Genomic DNA, 21405 nt, shown 5'->3' on the forward strand with positions numbered 1-21405 from the left:
GTGAAAATTGTTGGATGGGGGAACAAATTATAGCAAAAAAACAAAAAATTTAATTTTTGTGGATTTGTAGAAAGGTCACAATGAGTGTCGCCAGTGATTTGATGCATTTTCCCAAAGAAAATAAAAATAAATATATATTTTTCTTTAGTCTTTTCTCTACTTTTCCACAGTAATAATTCTTTAGCTTTTGTACTCAAATTTAGTATTGTGGTACTAATACTAATAATTGTATCTTCTGTTGGTTTTTAATTATTTCTAAAGCATCTGCTAAATGAATAATGTAAATAAATTATATAAAGTAACTGTAAAACAGTTCAGCAACAAACAAAACAAAAAAACGTTTAGAAAGGTGGATAGGGACAAAAAAGTGCAGTAATTTATGTATATAATTAAACATTTAAGCAAATGTATATTAACCTATAAATTGAGCACATGCATTCACACACTGAACTGCATAAAAATAAAAAATACCCCCTGATATAGTCTGCACTTGTCAGAATCAAAGTTTTTTGTTTGTTTGTTTTTAGGTTATTAGTTTAAAAGTACATGCATTCCTTCCCATTATGCCTTAGTAAGTCGTATTGCTTTGACCTGCCATAGTATGTGAATGTGGCACAAGCGCTTTCTTCGTGACTGACCCTACGTGCACCTGAAAGCGATGAGGTGGCGTTTTCTCTCTCTTTCTCTCCCTCCCTTTCTCTCAAGGCTCGCGACTCCTTTCATCTGCATTATTCTGAACGGAATAAGGAGGCAGACGCAGCTCTTGGATGAGACACTGCTATGAAGATGAAGAGAGAGGGGGAGAGCGTAAGCTCTGATTGGACAGCTCCAGAGGTGCGACGTGTCTGCGGAAGAGAGATGCAGCCGCTCGCAATCCAGATCTCTTTTTATGGCTCGTGCGTGGCCGCGTATTATGGATGTGCACCTTTAAGAGCGTATTCCGTTATTATAGTCTGGGCCATTTTTTTTTTCTCTTTCCGTTATTTTTACAACTGTGTTTTCTTTCAATGCAACAAAGATACTAAAAAAGTCCACTATAACTGAAAAAAAAGAAGTTTAATCGCTGCCTTAAAGTTTTAAGTAAATCAAAATCATGCCAATGTGGCATCCTGCAGTGATAAGTGCATGAAGAAACATGATATTTCACAATGATAAAATTTTATTAAGCCTAAATGACAGAATACATGGTGACAAGTTAAAAGAACAATGTTGTTGTTCTGCTTTTATTAAGAAAGTGTGTCCATCCAGAATCAGCATCAGAATATAAGGCCTATACATTTCAAAGATGCATCAAATAAAACGAAATACAGTATTTGGCTAATAATTTCAGGTGCAAATGATAATTATAAGCCTAAATTGTACAAACAATACATAATATATACACAATACATAATACACAATACATAAATAACTTTTGAATCGCTATTTTAATACAAATAGATAGATAGATAGATAGATAGATAGATAGATAGATAGATAGATAGATAGATAGATAGATAGATAGATAGATAGATAGATAGATAAACTTTTGAATAACTTTTGAATCGCTATTTTAATACAAATAGATAGATAGATAGATAAACTTTTGAATAACTTTTGAATCGCTATTTTAATACAGATAGATAGATAGATAGATAGATAGATAGATAGATAGATAGATAGATAGATAGATAGATAGATAGATAGATAGATAAACTTTTGAATAACTTTTGAATCGCTATTTTAATACAGATAGATAGATAGATAGATAGATAGATAGATAGATAGATAGATAGATAGATAGATAGATAGATAGATAGATAGATAGATAGATAGATAGATAGATAGATAGATGCAGAAATGAACTGAACTACAAAATTGTCTACAAAAACAGAATTGTTTCGTAAAGAAACGATAACGAATTTAGTTCAGAAAGCATTGCGTGGTCCTCATCCCAAAGTCCTCATCTGAAGAAAGTGTTTGGTCGAGAGGTCTTTCCAGAATTCAAGACTGAAACAAAAGTCCGGCGATATGCCCACAATACAGGTGGTCACCTTGGCACACAACCTATAGCTTCACCAGAAAGAAGTTTTGAGAGCAAACCCTCACCTTTTTATTAAGAGATCAGGTTTCTTTAGATGTTGGTTCTGCAAACGTTGTGAAGACAGCCCCCCTGTCCGGTGAAGGAGGGACGCTATTCTATTAAACGTGAACATGCTTGAGTTATCTTCTGCGCCCGGCGCCTCCCAGAAAGTTTGGGGTATAAAAGCCAGGACCTAGAGTTGGTTTAGGCAGTAGGGAGTTTCTGCTGGGGTCTGGATTGGAGTCACAGAAGACCGGACCCTACCGTGTATGATTGGAGTCTAAAGGAAAAAAAGAACTTCCCTCGCCTCAAAGAGTCTACATGTCTAATATTTAGACATGTTCAGCTTTGTGGATATTCGGTTGGCGCTGTTACTCAGCGCAACGGTGCTTTTGGCAAGAGGACAAGGCGAGGATGATCGTAAGTATAACTTTTCCACAACTTTTCGGTTTTGCTGGAGGTTAGTGGGTGCAAAAGTGAAGCAGCGAGGCTATTTTGTGATGCTGTAGAAGGAAACAGCTAGATAAATTATTCTCTCAGGACTAAAAAAAAGTAATGCATTCCTATATCCTTAAGTTTTCTTCTGGAATGGGAGAAGAACATTTGCTTAGTCTGGATAATATGCATTAGACCCACTGGGCCTTTTAACGCTTTGCATGCGCGAGCCTTTGGAGACAAGTTGGCACAGGTTTGGAGATTCTCCTCCACGCGCAATTTGTTGTCCTCAACAGCTGCTAAATGAGAGAAGCAGACAGGGAAGAGAAGATCAAATATTCCATAATGAGCTCAATACTTAAAAATTAACTGATAAAAAAAAAAAAGTGGAACCTAAAACTTTGAAAGAAATAAAAGTTCAGATTGAATTCATTGTCTAGTGATAAATTGGTTAGTTTGGGGAAAAACCAAGCAATTCAGTCAGTTCCAGCAAAACAATCTGGCCATGGGCGACATCCATTTAAAAAAGTTTCCCCCCAAACAATAAAAGAGATGATCTCATTCTTGGATGAGCATCTCTCCAAGCTGGATAGTCTGCTAACTACATTAAAACAAAAACTGCTTGCTTTTCTGTACAATAAGAAAGAAAGAAGAATAGTTTAAATGTATTTTTACTTTTAATTACTATTCCAGACCCATAATTTTACCATCTGAAGGGCTTACGTATTTCAGACAGTATCACAGCGCCACTTAGTGGTTAAATGTGCAATGACATCATATTTTGACAATCCCCCAACCCAACCCTTTTACTTTCCCCCTCTGTTATGGTGATTGAAAACACATGCGGACCCTGCAGACTTTCCACTGAAGGAAAACGTTAGTCGTTGCCAAGCCGACAGTTTTCAATTACTTCATGATGGACGGTCAGCTTCAGCAGGCGTGGAATTTTTCCCTCAAGCTTTTTCCTCTGACTAATGGAATCTGGGCCTAAGGGCACTACGCCACCTAGAGGTCATTTTCAAACCAAACATTTTCAAGCAAAAGTAAAGGTGTGCGTATTCTGTTCCCACGTCTACGGGAAATGTTTACAAAGCAAAGACACGGCCTAATTTCAGTTGATATAATAGCAAATACTTAATATTTTCCCTCATAAGATTTAGGTTTAGAGATCTGGAGATTATTTAGAGACGATTAAAAGTGCATTATAAGCATTTCCCACCTTCCGTCACTGATTGAGCCTCACGTTGAAGACAGTAAACATGAAACACACTGACTTGAATATTTAATATAAATCCTATGATATGCTCAAATACCAAACGTTTACATTTGTACTTTTATACTCATGCAACTATTTTACTCGTTATTCCCGTAGGCACAGGTGGCAGCTGCACATTGGACGGCCAGGTCTACAATGACAGGGACGTCTGGAAACCAGAGCCATGCCAAATCTGCGTGTGCGACAGCGGCACCGTCATGTGCGACGAGGTGATCTGCGAGGACACGACCGACTGCCCCAACCCAGTGATTCCCCACGACGAGTGCTGCCCCGTCTGCCCAGACGACGGTACGACGACTTGATTCTCACGCACCGTTTTTTATCCCCCTTACCTTGGGCAAACAGAACAACCCACATCCCCCATTTAAAATGTATGGGAAAATTCTTATGGATCCACAACATTTACTCCCTTGGATTTTTAAATGTGATCTTCAAGCTTCCAGCCTTATGGTCATTCATTGGATTAATTTTTCGTTTGGTTCTTGGTCTAGTAGGCCTAAATCAAGGCTCAAGGCCTCAAATCTAATTGGGGAAAACCAGAGACTCAATTGTTAGGCTGTTTGTTGATTAGAATTGATAAGAGACATCCAATTAATTTCTGCTTTTATATGGTTTTAATTTTTCTTTTTCTTTTCCTCAATTGTATAGATTTCCAGGAACCCAGTGTTGAGGTAAATGTTGCTTTCATTTGATCAGCTTATATTGCCTTAAATAAGTTTTCAGTTCATTGCTTCTTAGAAGAATCTTGTCAAATGGCCAGTATGAATGTTGCAATAATTATAACATGCTCAAGGCATCTTTTTTTTAGCTCATTTGAAGCTAGTTGAAAGTTGTTGCATTACTTATCTGGGAAAACAAATCTTTATAAACTAATTTTGTTCATCATTCTCTCTTAGGGACCTAGAGGTACTCCCGGTGAGAAGGGTGACAGGGTAGGTTTATATTTCTCTCTTTTTATGCATCTGTTTATTGCTTCTTCAAGGGTTTTGTTTACTTGATGAACATCTATAAGTTCTTGGAGACCGAAAAAATTCATTCTAAATCAGCTGTCATTAGCACTCCACAAAACTTAGTGCATATTATATATGTAATGTTAGAATTTGTATAGTTAGTTTTTAGCTTACTTGATTTTTAGTTAGTTGTATTTGATCTGAGATCATTCTAGAGTTTGTTTGCGAGATTATGCATGGTTTATATATATATATATATAAACTTATAAGTTCTCATATGTACCAGCAGCACTAATGATAAGCTTTAATTCTGACATGTCTTCATAACAAAATTATGCTACAAGCACATGCAGTTGGTTTAGTTTGTCTTATTATATGGTATTTGTGGTGTTTGAGCTCTTGCAATGAGGCACAGAGAAATGATTTGGTCTGTATTTAATGTAAAAATACAACAGAATTATATATCAACCCACCACTTTCCACTAATTATACCTCTACCAAGTAAAACTGACTGATCTATAGATGTGGTGCATCATTTTGAACTGTAAGGGCTTTGATGTGAGCTGCTTTCAGTGTACAAACCTTTCTGTACTATAGTGTAGCATCCCATTAAATCCTAATTTTCATTTCCCTTGAACTTAAACAGGGTCCTCCCGGCCCTCCTGGCAATGATGGAATCCCTGGACAGCCTGGCCTTCCTGGGCCCCCAGGCCCCCCTGGACCTCCTGGCCTTGGTGGAGTAAGTATCTCACCCTAAATTGGGAAAATACTAAATTTCTCCAACAAATAGGTGAAAGGTGTGACTTAAAAGTACCTTCAGGCCAGGTGCAAATCTTCTCAGTTGTTCTAGGTCAGAATTTGAAATCAAATCACATTTAAACGACCTTTAAGGTCACAGGGCTGACACGTTTCAGCACCATTAAAGTGGACAGCACCCTTGGGGCAGTAGCTACAGTTGCACACAGGCATGCAAAGCTTGTGATGAAGCTTAAGATAAGCCCCTGAACATGATCTAGCTAGATACATTCAGTTAGGTTTCATCCTGCCTTGTGCTGAGATGAGCACAGATACTTTTCTAAAGGTCTCATCTCATCCTGTGTAAGAACTAAATGATCCCAGTCCAAATTACTAACAAGGTCCTTGCTTTTTCTCCCCTTTCTCCACAGAACTTTTCTCCTCAGATGTCTGGTGGCTTCGATGAGAAATCTGGCGGAGCAATGGCCGTCCCAGGCCCCATGGTAAAAATGCACACATGCTAAACACTATAACACATATTCTTATGCATGCATGCTATAAACCGTTGAGTGATGCAAATATCACTTCACTGAATGTACAATATGGATATCCACTTATCTCCCAATAATATTACCATTCATATTTTTATTGACAGACAGCATCAAATCAGCTGCTGCTCTAAACACATGCTTAACTTAGTATATTCTTAAATAAACAGAACTCACTGTAGGCCACTACAAAGCATATGTAGCATGTAGCTTCAAACAAAAATATCATATTAACAATATGTTAACCAATTGTTACTTTGTCAGGTTTGCCGACTGTATCTCCTTTTTCTCTTTTTTACAGGGACCTATGGGCCCCCGTGGACCCCCTGGACCTCCTGGAACTCCTGTGAGTACTCCTTAACAGTTCATAAAAATCTTATCATCCTGACATTTAATATGTTTTAAACCAATTCCATATTGGAAGTCATAATTAAATTAATAATAAATATAAATATGCACCATGCATCTATAATATAAGTTGTCATTTTCAAATGAATTATTGTGAAATTAGTTTACTGCAAAATTAAATTAAATTACTGCAAAAAAACGGGAAAATCAGAATAAAGTTACTTTTATTAGATCCACCCAGGAAGTCTAAATGAGCTACTACCTATTTCCTTAATGCTAATTTTAGAGTGTAATCTCGCTTCTATTATGTAACAGTGTTCTTCAGGCTTGTGCTTTTTGTCATTTGTGCCTATTGTCCTCCTCTACAGGGACCCCAAGGTTTTACTGGTCCCCCTGGTGAGCCTGGTGAGGCTGGTGCTCCTGTGAGTATCTAAACAAATCATTTGTATATCCATCCAATCAAACACAGCTTTTTCTCAGTAAATATCTGAAGTCAGTCACTTTGCCTGTTTACATTCACCCACATTCATTTTACTCTCACCTACTTACATATGTGACTCCAGTTTGACTCATTTGGGTCAAATGAGGTCAAAATGGTACAGGGTTCATGAATCTTAACCTCAGCCACCTAGATTGCTTTTCTACTGAGTGGATGCATGACATCCAGCCTGTTTATTTGTATAACAGAGGTCTGTAACTGGCCAACAAAAAGTCATTTTAGTCAATATTTCACTTTTTATCATCTGGATAATTCACTCTGCCAAAGTGTGACTCACTCATGCCGCCACAATGTGTAACACATAAAAAAACACTCACATGGACACAAATGTTTTTCCTAACCTAGATTTTTTTCTCCTGCTTTCCTGCTTTAGGGTTCAATGGGTCCCCGTGGTGCTGCTGGTCCCCCTGGAAAGAATGGAGAGGATGTAAGTAATCCACATAATGTTTAGATTTTGGTTTAAGATGATGTAAGAAGAACCTTTATTCAGTTATAGTACAGTATATTGTTCATCTAAAATCTCAAGGAGCCAAGCATTATATTTATCAGCATCATAGAGAAACGGATAAATCAGGAAACAGTGGCAGTGAAATAGCAAACATTTCTCATAACTCATTCTAGGGTTTAAACCTTCAGTTTCTTTCTCCTTTTCTCATCTGTTTTTCTCTGACTCTATAGGGTGAGTCTGGCAAACCCGGTCGCCCTGGTGAGCGCGGACCCCCTGGCCCACAGGTGAGTGTTGTAAAAAGGATCACAGGATTTCCTGTTCACAGGATTTCCGATGAAAGCACTGTTGTTATAATTGCATTATATTAGTCATTAGCATTATGGTGTATGACTAACAAAAGTAGCAAAGGCTGTAAAATCCTTTCTCTTTCTCCCTAGGGTGCTCGTGGATTCCCCGGAACCCCTGGACTTCCAGGCATCAAGGGACACAGAGTGAGTGCTCTAGCTCTAGGAAGTGATTCCTCTCATTTGATGACTATCAACCCATGTGTCTACATGAAATAAATCTTTATGTGCATCTCTGTACCTCAGGGATTCAGCGGTCTAGATGGAGCTAAGGGAGATACTGGCCCTTCTGGTCCTAAGGTGAAATCAGAATTTAAAATCAGTATTACACTTTAAACCTAAATTTCACAGTAAGCAGGCCACTTAACATGCTGCTTTGTCCATTAGGGTGAGGCTGGTGCCCCTGGTGAGAACGGAACTCCTGGTGCTATGGTAAGTATCATCTATTCACACTTGATTTGCATATTTAGGCATGACTTTCATGCTATTTTGCAACTTGTTTCTCTTATCCACATATGTAGCCCTTTCTAATGTAACTCTATTTCCTAGGGTCCTCGTGGTCTGCCTGGCGAGAGAGGCCGTGCTGGTCCTCCTGGTGCTGCTGTAAGTAACCCTTATAACCCTACTTTATTATTGTCCTGATATATTACTTATGTTGCAGTATTATACATAATTTGTAGATGAGACGTGTTAAGGAAGGACAGACATGGATTTTGAGCATTTCACAGTAGCTTAACAGCATTTTGCAAAAACATACTGTGCCTTTTGGATCATTTTACATGGGTTGAGATCACCCCTCAAAGAAAAACGCAGTATTTATAATTACTTTATCTAAATCCTGTCCTCTACAGTGCACATATTACACTTTGTAATATATAAATAATGAATAAGTTTCAAATAATCACAGCTTCTCAATTTTTCAGGGTGCTCGTGGTAATGATGGTGCTGCTGGAGCTGCTGGTCCTCCTGTAAGTAGCCATTTCAAAAAAATTAAAAATAAACAGACCAGATTCTTTTTCTAATCCCACCATATCTGAATTAATCTGAAAAATGATGATGAGTAAAAATCTCACTATAAGTTATTTTCTTTTTCTATTTTTAGGGCCCAACTGGCCCTGCTGGTCCCCCAGGATTCCCTGGTGGCCCTGGAGCTAAGGTAAACAAATACTCTTATTTGTCCACATAATTGCACATATTTGAACTCCAAATCAAACCAAACAAATAGCTAGAGTACCACAAGGTGGCACTGTATTTGGGCTAATAGAGCCAGATATCGGTCTTCTCGACAACTCTGTCAGTTATCTTGATTATGTAGGCCAACATGAAGAGTTGATCTTTGGAAATGTGATAGTAGTTCAAAGCTTATTTATTTGAACTTATTATTTGTTTGGAGCTTGAATGATCCACAATAGATAATTTAACAGAAAGTCATCATGCAGCATTAAAAACATAATGAAACTTAAGATGACATACAAACTTGTCTTCTAGCATCATAGAGATATTGATCATCTTAAGGTTTTTTTTTTTTATAGACTATATACACAATTCTTCATTGGCATTGAGAGTTGAGATGTTGAGTTGTAGCTCTTCATAAATGTTATGTTGACACATCTCACTCTTGCTCTTTGCTTTCTCCAGGGAGAGGTTGGTCCTCAGGGAGCTCGTGGTGCAGAGGGACCACAGGGAGCCCGTGGTGAGGCTGGTAACCCTGGACCTGCTGGTCCTGCTGGACCCGCTGTGAGTGACTCTCTTTTTAAATATAAAATATATTTTTTCAGTCCTAAATTTCTAATATTTGTGCAGTTCAGTCCTGACCACCTTGTCCATTTTGATTTCCTTCTACTGTAGGGTAACAATGGAGCTGATGGTGCTGCTGGTCCCAAGGGTTCTCCTGTAAGTATCGGTTTAATCTTTATCAGCAAATGCTTTTGTTGATAAACGTTCTTCTTTAGGCCAACATATTTCCTCTTTCTGGATTAGAATTTTGGTGTTAGTAAATTAACGGCCACATCTTTGTTACTCTCTGCTGCCACCTGCAGGGTACTCCTGGTATTGCTGGTGCTCCTGGTTTCCCTGGACCTCGTGGTCCTCCCGGACCTTCTGGAGCTGCTGGTGCCCCTGGCCCTAAGGGTAACACTGTAAGTGTCCATTTCTCCTCAGATCATCAGCCACATTTTTTTAAACGAAATGTGAATTATTTTACACAATTTCTTTTTACATTTTACAGGGTGAGGCCGGTGCCCCTGGTGCCAAAGGAGAGGCTGGTGCCAAGGGAGAGGCTGTAAGTATAAACTTCACTTATTTGATCTAGAAAACTTTGGCACTCACTTCATCATTTTTAATACTCCATTTTATATCAATCTAATCCAGCAAATTTAGTTGAAACATTCCACCTCTTTGTTAAAACAGTGCCCTAGGATTGACAAAGCAACTATTACACAATAATTGATTTCTAATCTCAGTTTCATGTCTAACCATCTTCTTTTTTTCTTGTGTGCTTACCCAGGGTGCCCAAGGAGTTCAGGGTCCCCCTGGCCCACCTGGTGAGGAAGGCAAAAGAGGAGCTCGTGGTGAGCCCGGCGCTGCAGGTGGCCGTGGACCTCCTGGTGAACGTGTATGTACCCACTCTACCTCAGATAATCGAAAATATTAGTAAGTACCTTAACAGTGGCCTAGACCATAACAATTACACACCTCTTTTTGCAGGGTGCTCCTGGTGCTCGTGGTTTCCCTGGTGCTGATGGATCTGCAGGTCCCAAGGTAGGTCTACAAAAGATACAAAATGTTTCATACGAATCAACCTTTTTAGTTACCAACTAAACAAAAAATAGGCACAAAATCAGTTTAGGATATTATAATATTCATATGTCATATTTCAGCAATGGTAAATGGTGCAATTCTTTCTGATCTCTGTAACAGGGTGCCCCTGGTGAGCGTGGAGGCCCTGGAGTTGTTGGACCTAAGGGTGCCACTGGTGAGCCTGGCCGCAATGGTGAACCTGGTATGCCAGGATCCAAGGTGAGAAAATTGGCATCAACAGGAATGCTATATATGATTGGTGGGATTGATTGATTAGTATGTCTGACCCCCTCTCTCTTTATGCCAATTACAGGGTATGACTGGTAGCCCTGGCAGCCCTGGACCTGATGGAAAGACCGGACCATCTGTGAGTGCCAACACAATTCTCCATAATGTCACAACAAACCCACTACACCATAACAGATAACCCAAATGCATGTTATATACTGCTGGTTGGATTCGATGTTTGAAATCCAACAATATCAAGCCTAAAACTGCTTTTGACTACTTAGATTGTTTATTCCAGAACATTTAAAGAAAAAGAGGTTTTAAAAAAGAGACTTAAATCAGTCAAACCCATAGGCCTGGTTTCACAGACAAGGCTTGGATTAAGCCAGGATTAGACATTAGTTCAATTAGGACATTTAAGTACCTTTTATAAATGCGCCTTAGAAAAAAAAAACATTACTGGTGTGGATCTTGAGACAAAACAATGACAGTAACATATTTTAAGATATGTCAGTGAAAGTTGCTTTCAGTTAAAACAGCTCAAACATGCATTTTAATCTGGGACTAGGCTTAAGCCTCGCCTGTGAAAACGGGGGTTAATTACCTCCAAATTAATATATCGCTATACCATACATTCATTCATACATACCATCCCATTCCCAGATATTCATACAAGGCAGAAAAGGATCAAAGCTCACAGGTCTTTTTGTTTTATATTTGATAGGGTACTCCTGGACAAGATGGCCGCCCTGGACCTCCTGGCCCCGTTGGAGCCAGAGGACAGCCTGGTGTTATGGGATTCCCTGGACCTAAGGGTGCTGCTGTGAGTGCTCTAAACTCTCTTTACTCTTTCAGTTTGAAACAAACTACACTATAAAATGTCAGTATTCTCACTGCATAGTCAAAATGCAGACAGTCCCACATTGATAACACATTGGTTCTGTGTGCACTTGTTACAAAAAGCTTTTTAAGTCTGATGTTTATTTTTTGCCCCTGTGCAGGGTGAAGCTGGCAAACCTGGTGAGAGAGGTGTGATGGGTGCTGTTGGTGCTACTGTAAGTATATGTGCTTTTGTTTTCCACACCACAGTTATCTTTTACCCTTTATGGTTCATGGTGTCTTAGTCTGGGCCTTATTCTATTGTGTTTTATGCTTAACTATAGGGCGCTCCTGGTAAAGACGGTGATGTTGGTGCCCCTGGTGCTCCTGGACCTGCTGTAAGTAGCACTTCAATATCGTATAATGCATCTTGTCATTTAACATTATTTCAGTCTAATCCATTATACAAACTGTCTCAAATGTTCATAGAATGGCCATATATAGCTTCAACTTATATTGTACTTCCATCTACTACTTTACAATAATACTTAAAATAACAATGAATTATTTAATAAACCACGTTGGCTAAAGTGTCTCATGATATTGTTTTCATGAATAGGGGCCTGCTGGTGAGAGAGGTGAACAGGGACCTGCTGGTCCTCCCGGATTCCAGGTGAGTGTGCCCACTCATCTTACCCACCCTATCCACTCCATACACAATATTTTTGTTATAGACACTGATATCAATATGCTCATTTCTTTTTTGTGCATCTAAATGACAGGGTCTGCCAGGACCTCAGGGTGCTACCGGTGAGCCTGGCAAGTCTGGTGAGCAGGTAAGTTGCTAGAAGATGTGCTGATATGGAACTGCTGTTTATTATATAATCCTGAAGATGTGAAGTTAAGATCTAAAATGATTAGTTCAGCATTGCTTGCAAGGATACTATGCGAAAACATACATATTGCTTGACAATTCTATGAGCACTAGTTATGGGCAACAGCGAACAAGTCCTATCAGAAATGAAAGGCCAGGCGACACAATACTGATTTGCGTTCTTCGGCCTATTACAGGGTGTTCCTGGAGAGGCTGGAGCTCCTGGACCTTCTGGATCCAGAGTGAGTATCTACAACATGATCACCAAATGGCACATAGCCCATAATAATAATTCTAGTTCTAGATATGTGAGATGGACAAGAACCGATGGTATCTCTATTTACTTTTCACCCAGGGTGACAGAGGATTCCCTGGTGAGCGTGGTGCCCCTGGCCCTGCTGGTCCTGCTGGCGCTCGTGGTTCTCCTGGTTCAGCTGGTAACGATGGTGCCAAGGTGAGTCTCACCTGTCCTCACATACTTTATTGAAGTTATCCTACACATGGCTAAGCAAAATTCAGAGGATGTCCCAAAATGCGAATCAAAGTCCTGAAGAGTATATCAGAGCACTTTTTTCTTGCTTTCTTAGGGTGATGCTGGTGCCACAGGTGCCCCTGGTGCTCAGGGTCCTCCCGGACTTCAAGGAATGCCTGGCGAGCGTGGTGCTGCTGGTCTGCCAGGTCTTAAGGGTGACAGAGTGAGTACTTGTGATGCACCTCTCTGAACTTTGACAGCTGTTCCTGACAAAAAACTCAGTACTCATTCACAGCAATTGAATTGAAGGGCACAAATTCTCAAAACTGACAACAAACTCTTATCCCAGGGTGACCAAGGTGCCAAAGGTACTGATGGTGCCCCTGGTAAAGATGGCATCCGTGGTATGACCGGACCAATTGGACCTCCTGGACCTGCTGGAGCTCCTGGTGACAAGGTGAGTGTCTTTTGTGCTATATTCCATACATCCATAATCACTGATGATAATTCTTACAAAGTCAAAGAGCATATTCAACCATGGTTCATTTGTATTTGAACATAGGGAGAGACTGGTGCTCCTGGACTTGTTGGACCTGCTGGTGCCCGTGGACCACCTGTAAGCACAATCCTTGATGCAGATATATTAAATTGATCATTTAAAGAAACAATTAAGTTCTTTTTCAAAATGATCTGATGGCATTATCTGTTCTACAATTACAAATAGGGTGAGCGCGGAGAGACTGGTGCTCCAGGACCTGCTGGATTTGCTGGACCTCCTGTGAGTAACAAACTCTAGTATATATCCTTAAAGTGTTTTAACAATTACAGACCAGTTCTTAGTTCGAACATCTAATTTCTCTCCAACAGGGTGCTGACGGTCTGCCTGGTGCTAAGGGAGAGGCTGGAGACAATGGTGCTAAGGGTGATGCTGGTCCTCCAGGACCTGCAGGAGCAACTGGTGCCCCCGGACCTCAGGTGTGATCACCTTCTCAGATCATCTCCTCATCCAAAACAGACATATGCTCCTTTGGGTCTATAAAGTTTGATCCATGTAACAGTCATGGTTGCCTTTACTATTGTTGGCATCCAAATTTTTAATCAAATTGATTTGTGCCATACAGGGTCCTGTTGGCTCTACTGGACCCAAGGGTGCCCGTGGTGCTGCTGGTCCCCCTGTGAGTATGACTTCCATAATTTCATATTCCTGGGTGATATGCTAGGGTTGGTATATTACTTGGCACAATTAAAAATTGCAAAATGTTATGCTTTACAGTTGACATAAAACAATTGGTCTAATCCATTTTTACTTTTTTGTTAAGGGTGCTACTGGCTTCCCTGGTGCTGCTGGTAGAGTTGGACCTCCCGGCCCTGCTGTAAGAACCTCTATAACAATGATTTACATAGTAAATGTGGTCCTCTTCCATAATTAATGATGGTTCTCTGATTGCTGCTTGTCTTTCTTAGGGAAACGCTGGACCCCCAGGACCTCCTGGACCTGGTGGTAAGGAGGGCCAGAAAGGTAACCGTGGTGAGACTGGACCTGCTGGCCGCACTGGTGAAGTTGGTGCTCCTGGACAACCTGGTGCCCCTGGTGAGAAAGGAAATCCCGGAGCTGAGGGTCCCACTGTAAGTCTTTCACGCTGATCAATAACATTATTGCCTTACCTTATGGCCTTGCTAAATACATGACTATAAGCAATTGTGAATGTGATATCAATTACAGTGCCTAGAAAAATTATTCGGATTCCTTAACCAGTTCTCTCAAATCCTCACATTTTTTGGCAGTGTTGTATGTGCACAACATATATTTATTTGAGCATTTAAAATCCTATCCTGGTCTCATCTGACCACAAAATCTTTAAACAAATTACAACTGGCCCAATGTTATGTTTTTAGGCAAACTACAGACGAGCTTTAATATGGTTCTTTTTAAATAAAGGCCTGTAAACTCTGTATCAAAGAGATTACTTATTACTGGCCTCTCAGTTAATTCACTCACAAGTCATCCCCGAAATGAAATGCAGGATGGTTTGAAATAATACTAATTTGTACCCTTTTCCTTATTCATGGATTTGTTTCTCTTTATTTGATGCTCTTGATAGTCATCATTTTTACAGTTATCTTACAAATTCACAACTTTATTAGTTATACTTTAGCTGAGAGCTTTCTGTATACCAAATGTGTTAATTATTTAATTGATTATAGGTAGAGATCAATTGTAAGACAGTGGTGTGCTTGTTAGAACAATTGTTTGCTTTAATACATCTCTGCTAGAGGGAAATAGGATTCACCCTCTGTCTTCCATCTTGATCTCTGTGCTAGTATAAATTAGTAGATATTTATACATCATTTCTATCTATAAGAATAAATAAAACAAAGACATTGCCTGTGATGAACTTCCTATATTATCTAACTAATATCCATCCTTCTTTTCTTGCAGGGTCCTTCTGGTACACCTGGACCTCAAGGTATTGCTGGTCAGCGTGGTATTGTTGGTCTCCCTGGACAAAGAGGCGAGCGTGGTTTCCCTGGTCTCCCTGGCCCATCTGTGAGTATTCTGGCTCCCTTATTTTAGACTGATTGCTTGCTCATCTACTGCCATACATGCCATCATGAATTTGCTTTATTCAGCCAGTATCTACCTTCAAGAGTTTGTCTTGTTGGAAAGTTGGTTTCTTAAGCATCAATCGTGGTAAAGCTTTCATCATACTTCTGTTCATCATTCCATCTAGGGAGAGCCTGGCAAACAGGGGCCTTCTGGTCCCTCTGGTGAACGTGGACCTCCTGGACCCATGGGACCCCCTGGACTGGCTGGACCTCCTGGCGAGCCTGGTCGTGAGGTAAGGATATACACATATACACCAATACCTGTTGAATTTCATTGGCATAAACAAACTAAAACAATAGTGTCCTGCCTTGTTGACACCTATGTACTTTGCTTCACATTAGGGTACCCCAGGTAATGAGGGTTCTGCTGGTCGTGATGGTGCTGCTGGCCCCAAGGTGAGCTGCAGCCTTCATGGTTTCCCATTATGCAACACATTCAGTAGTCAAACCTCTTTACCACACATTAGGTTGTGTGACTGTTGTGGTGTCCCTTACAAAATTCTGTTCTTCCACTAATGATATAGGGTGACCGTGGTGAGACTGGCGCTGCTGGCACTCCCGGTGCTCCTGGACCTCCTGGTGCTCCTGGACCCATTGGCCCTGCTGGAAAGACTGGTGATCGTGGAGAGTCTGTAAGTCCCCATCCCCAATAATGAATTGAACTTTTGATGGCTTTAAAAAGCATGGGAGTAGATTAAACAAATTCATTTTTTCCTTCTTAGGGCCCTGCTGGTCCTGCCGGTGCTGCTGGCCCTGCTGGTCCCCGTGGACCTGCTGTAAGTCCTGACTCAAAGACTCAAACCACAAAAGAATTGCCAAACCAGACTCTGCATGTAGGTTCATCTGTGGTACACACTCTATTGTCGTCTGAGGTGTAATGTCTTTATTCAGGGACCCGCTGGAGCTCGTGGAGACAAGGGTGAGACTGGCGAGGCTGGTGAGAGAGGCATGAAGGGACACAGAGGATTTACTGGAATGCAGGGACCCCCAGGACCTCCTGTTAGTGACTCTGTTTAGCTTATGGAACTTACATTATAAATCCCGAATGTAATATCCATAGCGTGAAATCTTCTTTTTTCTTGTCCATAGGGACCTTCTGGAGAGCCTGGACCTGCTGGAGCTTCTGGACCCGCTGGACCTAGAGTAAGTATTATTCTAAAATATATAATCTTGCTACATATTTGTACTACCGTTATTTTTCTGCTTTGATCAAGTAGTTGAAGCATATAAACAGTGGCCTGAATGTTTTGAAGTTCATTCTGACTGGATTTGGATGTTTCTGTTTTGTATTAATAGGGCCCTGCTGGATCTTCTGGACCTGCTGGTAAGGATGGTATGAGCGGACTTCCTGGACCCATTGGACCTCCTGGACCCCGTGGTCGCAATGGAGAAATTGGACCAGCTGTGGGTGATTCTTTCTTTTTCTACATGACTGTGCACCCAGTAAACCAAATAGATACTTTAACCCCACCATATTTGGTTTACTCTCTGATATAGGGACCTCCTGGATCTCCCGGACCCCCTGGACCTCCTGGACCCTCTGGTGGTGGATTTGACATCGGCTTCATTGCCCAGCCACAGGAGAAGGCCCCTGATCCCTTCCGCCACTTCCGTGCCGACGATGCCAATGTGATGCGCGACCGTGATCTGGAGGTTGACACCACCCTCAAGTCCCTGAGCCAGCAGATTGAGAGCATCATGAGCCCAGATGGCACCAAGAAGAACCCTGCTCGCACTTGCCGTGACCTGAAGATGTGCCACCCAGACTGGAAGAGCGGTATGTTTCTTAATTACACAATAATTCTACAATCATCATATTACATTGTCATGCTTACGTTAATCCTCTCATTCCTCAAAAACAAAACACAGGTGAGTACTGGATTGACCCTGACCAGGGCTGCAACCAGGATGCCATCAAGGTCTACTGCAACATGGAAACTGGCGAGACCTGTGTCTACCCAACTGAGTCCACCATTCCCAAGAAGACCTGGTACACAAGCAAGAACATCAAGGAGAAGAAGCACGTCTGGTTCGGAGAGGCCATGACTGATGGCTTCCAGGTGAGGACGTCAACTAGGCCAAAAAGTATAACAGATTTTTTTTTCATATGTCTGTTTATTATATTTGCTCATTTTCTTGTGCTTTCCTCTCAAAACCTACAGTTCGAGTATGGCAGCGAGGGCTCCAAGGCTGAGGATGTCAACATTCAGCTCACCTTCCTGCGCCTCATGTCCACTGAGGCTTCCCAGAACATTACATACCACTGCAAGAACAGCATTGCATACATGGACCAGGCTTCTGGCAACCTGAAGAAGGCTCTTCTGCTGCAGGGCTCCAACGAGATTGAGATCAGAGCAGAGGGCAACAGCCGCTTCACATACAGCGTCACTGAGGATGGCTGCACGGTGAGTTCTAGATCATTTCTTGATGTGAACATCACAGTCATTCTGCATCTCAATATCACAACAGTACTGTTTATTTGAATTTGAGAGCTAATACAAGATACATTATTAAAATGACTATATCCAAGCATTACTTCAGTATGATTACATTAACATTTATTCATTTAGCAGTAGCTTTTATCCGAATGAACTTCCAATTAGCAACATAAATGTTTTTTTTATTATTATAGCAACATAAAAATGGTTTTGTAAAGGGTTCTAATTCCACCCCTGTTTTCCTTTTTTTCCCCATCTCTCCAGTCGCACACCGGTGCATGGGGCAAGACAGTCATTGACTACAAAACAACGAAAACATCCCGTCTGCCTATTATTGACATCGCCCCTATGGACGTTGGTGCACCTAATCAGGAATTTGGCATTGAAGTTGGCCCAGTCTGCTTCTTGTAAAAAAGAAATCTGGACTTGAGATTGTTTGTGTGCGTGTGTGTTTTTTTTCTAGCAATCATCTCTCTAAAAATCTTTTCTATGCATTAAAACCAAACCCTAGAATTCAATTTGGCTGTCCAAATGGTCCACTTGCTTAGACCTGTGCTTCAGAAGACAGTGGTTGTGTGTTATCAGGCTTTTTTTGGACCACTACTTTGTCACCACCACCCACACTGAGGATACTTTAGAAGACTCATTTGTTTCACTGGCAACAAGAAAATAATATATACTTATAAAGTGTAAAATTCCCCTGGAGTTTTAAAGAAACAACAATGATACAAGTGACTTTTTTTCAACCACTGAGGAAGGACAATGAAAGAGCAAAACCAAATGCTTTGTACCATGTTCAGGTGTTAAATAAATCTGTAAAATGACATTTAAGTGTCTTTGTGTTATACCCATTAGGACCATCGGGTGCCGAATGCCAGCGTTCCTCTCAAGAGTCACACAAAGTTCATCTAGTAGAGACAGGGGTTCAACTTTGTTTTGATGTCTTATGGCTACCTCAAAAAAGAAACCTGCAATTCCCAGTGTTGACCAACACCAGGTCAGGATTTTACTTGGCAGAAGTATGGTTAAAAGATCAAGTGACAGCTGTAAAGGTGCTATTTCCTCATGAGGTCCTGAAAGTTCTAAAAGTAATGTATTGTTCGTCGCTTTTGCTCACAGGGCCTTTGGTGCTAACGAAACCCTAGTATCTTGCTGCCCAGTTGTAACAGATGCCTCTCTTTCTCAAGTGTAAGCTAAGAGCCAGACAGCAGAGCTTTTGTTAAGAAGCAGTACTGTAGCTGTGATGCACGCAGTCTTTTCAAGTGCAGAATAAGCAGGTGGAGTCTGTTTTTATGTTCCAAACACCTTTTGACACTTTTTGGTTGTTGTCTTTTGGTTTCTTTGCAAAATATCCCCCCAGTGTTGTCCAGTTGCTTCTAGCTATATCCCCACTTCCTTCCCATCCTTCTGTAATCAGGATTTGTTTTGTTTTCACCTAGGTTTTTTTTAAAAGCATAAAACAGGCAATCAAATAGAAAAGTCCTAAAATTATGAGAGAAGCACACCATAGGGGGGTTAAAACAAGAAGATCTGTACCTATTTTGTATATGTATAATAATTTGAGATGTTTTTAATTATTTTGAATGCTGAAATAAAGCATGTTAAGTGGTCGACCTTATGTTTGTCAGAAGTGATCTTGACTCGTCCCTGACTGCCTAATGGACTTGAATGAAGCACAGCTTGCACCTGTTACAGTTGTTTTGACTAAAAGGAAAGATTAAAGAAAATATCAGAAACGTCTGCTACTTTTATTTTTGGTGCTTTTTTTTTCATGTTGTTTTTTTTTTGCAAAAGTAGTTTCTTATACTACTCAGTAATCCATAACCAACAGGACATAAACTCTGAGCAAAATAACCTAAAGTTACCATGTTAGAAAGAAATACTGCATTTTCTGATGCTTGCGTGTACTAACCTTGTGCAGCCTTGGGGCACTTATGTTGACAAAAATGCGTCTTGAAATCAATGCACTCCAAGATGATGTGGATAATATTCCACTGATAATCCAAATGATCCAATGGTGAAAATTCAGATCAAGACTCGCTCGTGTTGGTTGATGGTTGATGCTCCGAACTCACATCTGTTGAAATCATGGGTCATCCAAGCTGTTGAGGATAGTATAATCCGCGAGCAGAGAATTCCTTTGACTTGAAAGCTGAGAGAGATGTTGCTGTAAACATACTTATTTTAAAATATTGAAATACCAAGTATTTAAAAGTGGAGCTTTAGTGGAGCTTAAACGGAGGAGAACCAGTCTTTTGCTGCAGTGTGCACTCAAATGCTAAAGGTGGTCAGTGGTGAAGGTGGTAGTCCTGTAGGACACAACAGGGCCATTGTATCGTAAGGTATGCGGAGGCTTCCGTAGTGGGGGGCTTGAATGTCTAAACTGCTAACTGGATCCATGCACTCACTTTCACTTTAAACACTGAAATTCTTTGAGGAAGGGGAAAACTTTGCAAACCTAACTAAAGTAAAATAGTAGGCTTTATTTAAAGAGTAGCTGAAGACTATGATACAAATGTGTAGAAATCAGTAGCATATTATTTGTGCAATTGGCAGTGACTGTTGCATCTAGCTACAACTAAAAGATTTTTTTAGTTTATTTAATGAATCTGTACATCGAACATATTTTTAGTTCTAAAATTAGTTTTTATTCCCCATATAAATCATGTACAATGAATATTAAATATAAAAATATTAGCATGCGGTGCACATACATTTTATGTGAAGGAATAAAACTGAAAAAGAGTTAGTCGAGATATGAGGAAGAAATGCATAAAATGAGGTTAGGTGAATTGGGAAAACTGGGCTTCATTCTTCACATGCTATGTTTTTGTGCTTACAGGGAATTTTTAATTTTTTAATTGAAGAGATATAACAGCTAGAGATGTTAAACTATTAATACATTGAGGACTAATTTAGGGCATTAGTTTATATATGGGGGCCAGCTGCATAAACATAGCCACTATGTTAATACTGTCTTAAGAGCTAGTCTGACCAACTGGCAGTTAACCAAGATCAGTCTTAATTCAGATTAGACCAGTTTACCTTTTTATGTAACTGACTTTAAAATGTTATGACCAGTCTTGAAGGGAAAAAAATATAAATGACTCTACTATACTAGTCTCTAAACAGTTTATGCAACTGAACACAGGAAGACTATACTCGTACTGGCTCCCTGCGCCCTCTACTGGCTCAAAATGGTATTTAAACAGACAAAATATGTTAGTAAATACGAGTTAATATGTAGAATAGACTGACGTGTAAGCAGAGCTCATCCTAACGTTTCACTATGGTACTACTGTGAATGCTTTAGCTATTAAAACTACCATACCTACTCTATAAGCAAATGAAATGATGTTAAGTAACTAATTTACCTTGGAGCAAAAATATAGGTGTTCGTACTGACGTTGTACATGGTCATTTGGAAACTGGGTGCTAGCAAAACGTTTAGTCCACAGCACGTACTTCTCAAGATCTGGAAAAGAAAAGGAAAAAAAACATCCTTTCAGGGTACCTTGTGTCA

At 40.2% G+C, this 21405-nt stretch overlaps 1 protein-coding gene across 2 annotated transcripts; it reads left to right on the forward strand.

Moving 5' to 3' along the window:
- The first annotated feature begins 2260 nt into the window (after nt 1-2260).
- On the forward strand, nt 2261-18708 carry col1a1a (collagen, type I, alpha 1a). Of its 2 annotated transcripts, XM_048198095.1 has the most exons (51): nt 2262-2482; nt 3870-4061; nt 4422-4444; nt 4670-4705; nt 5370-5462; nt 5890-5961; nt 6308-6352; nt 6723-6776; nt 7227-7280; nt 7532-7585; nt 7739-7792; nt 7892-7945; nt 8033-8077; nt 8195-8248; nt 8569-8613; nt 8748-8801; nt 9284-9382; nt 9494-9538; nt 9685-9783; nt 9873-9926; nt 10152-10259; nt 10352-10405; nt 10565-10663; nt 10758-10811; nt 11397-11495; nt 11674-11727; nt 11836-11889; nt 12111-12164; nt 12274-12327; nt 12563-12607; nt 12721-12819; nt 12953-13060; nt 13187-13294; nt 13400-13453; nt 13562-13615; nt 13705-13812; nt 13959-14012; nt 14157-14210; nt 14302-14463; nt 15278-15385; nt 15570-15677; nt 15787-15840; nt 15969-16076; nt 16167-16220; nt 16336-16443; nt 16534-16587; nt 16741-16848; nt 16942-17221; nt 17314-17504; nt 17607-17849; nt 18147-18708. In XM_048198095.1, exons 1-51 carry the CDS (start codon nt 2401-2403, stop codon nt 18291-18293), a joined length of 4347 nt encoding a protein of 1448 aa, XP_048054052.1. In that variant the 5' UTR covers nt 2262-2400; the 3' UTR covers nt 18294-18708. The 2 variants fall into 2 exon arrangements, with proteins under 2 accessions (XP_048054058.1, XP_048054052.1); XM_048198101.1 differs by lacking the exons at nt 13705-13812; nt 13959-14012; nt 14157-14210; ... (5 more) ...; nt 16167-16220; nt 16336-16443 and having other exon boundaries at nt 2261-2482.
- The last annotated feature ends 2697 nt before the right edge of the window (nt 18709-21405 follow it).

The sequence above is a fragment of the Megalobrama amblycephala genome, linkage group LG1 (assembly GCF_018812025.1).
Source record: "Megalobrama amblycephala isolate DHTTF-2021 linkage group LG1, ASM1881202v1, whole genome shotgun sequence".
NCBI classification, from domain to species: Eukaryota; Metazoa; Chordata; class Actinopteri; order Cypriniformes; family Xenocyprididae; genus Megalobrama; species Megalobrama amblycephala.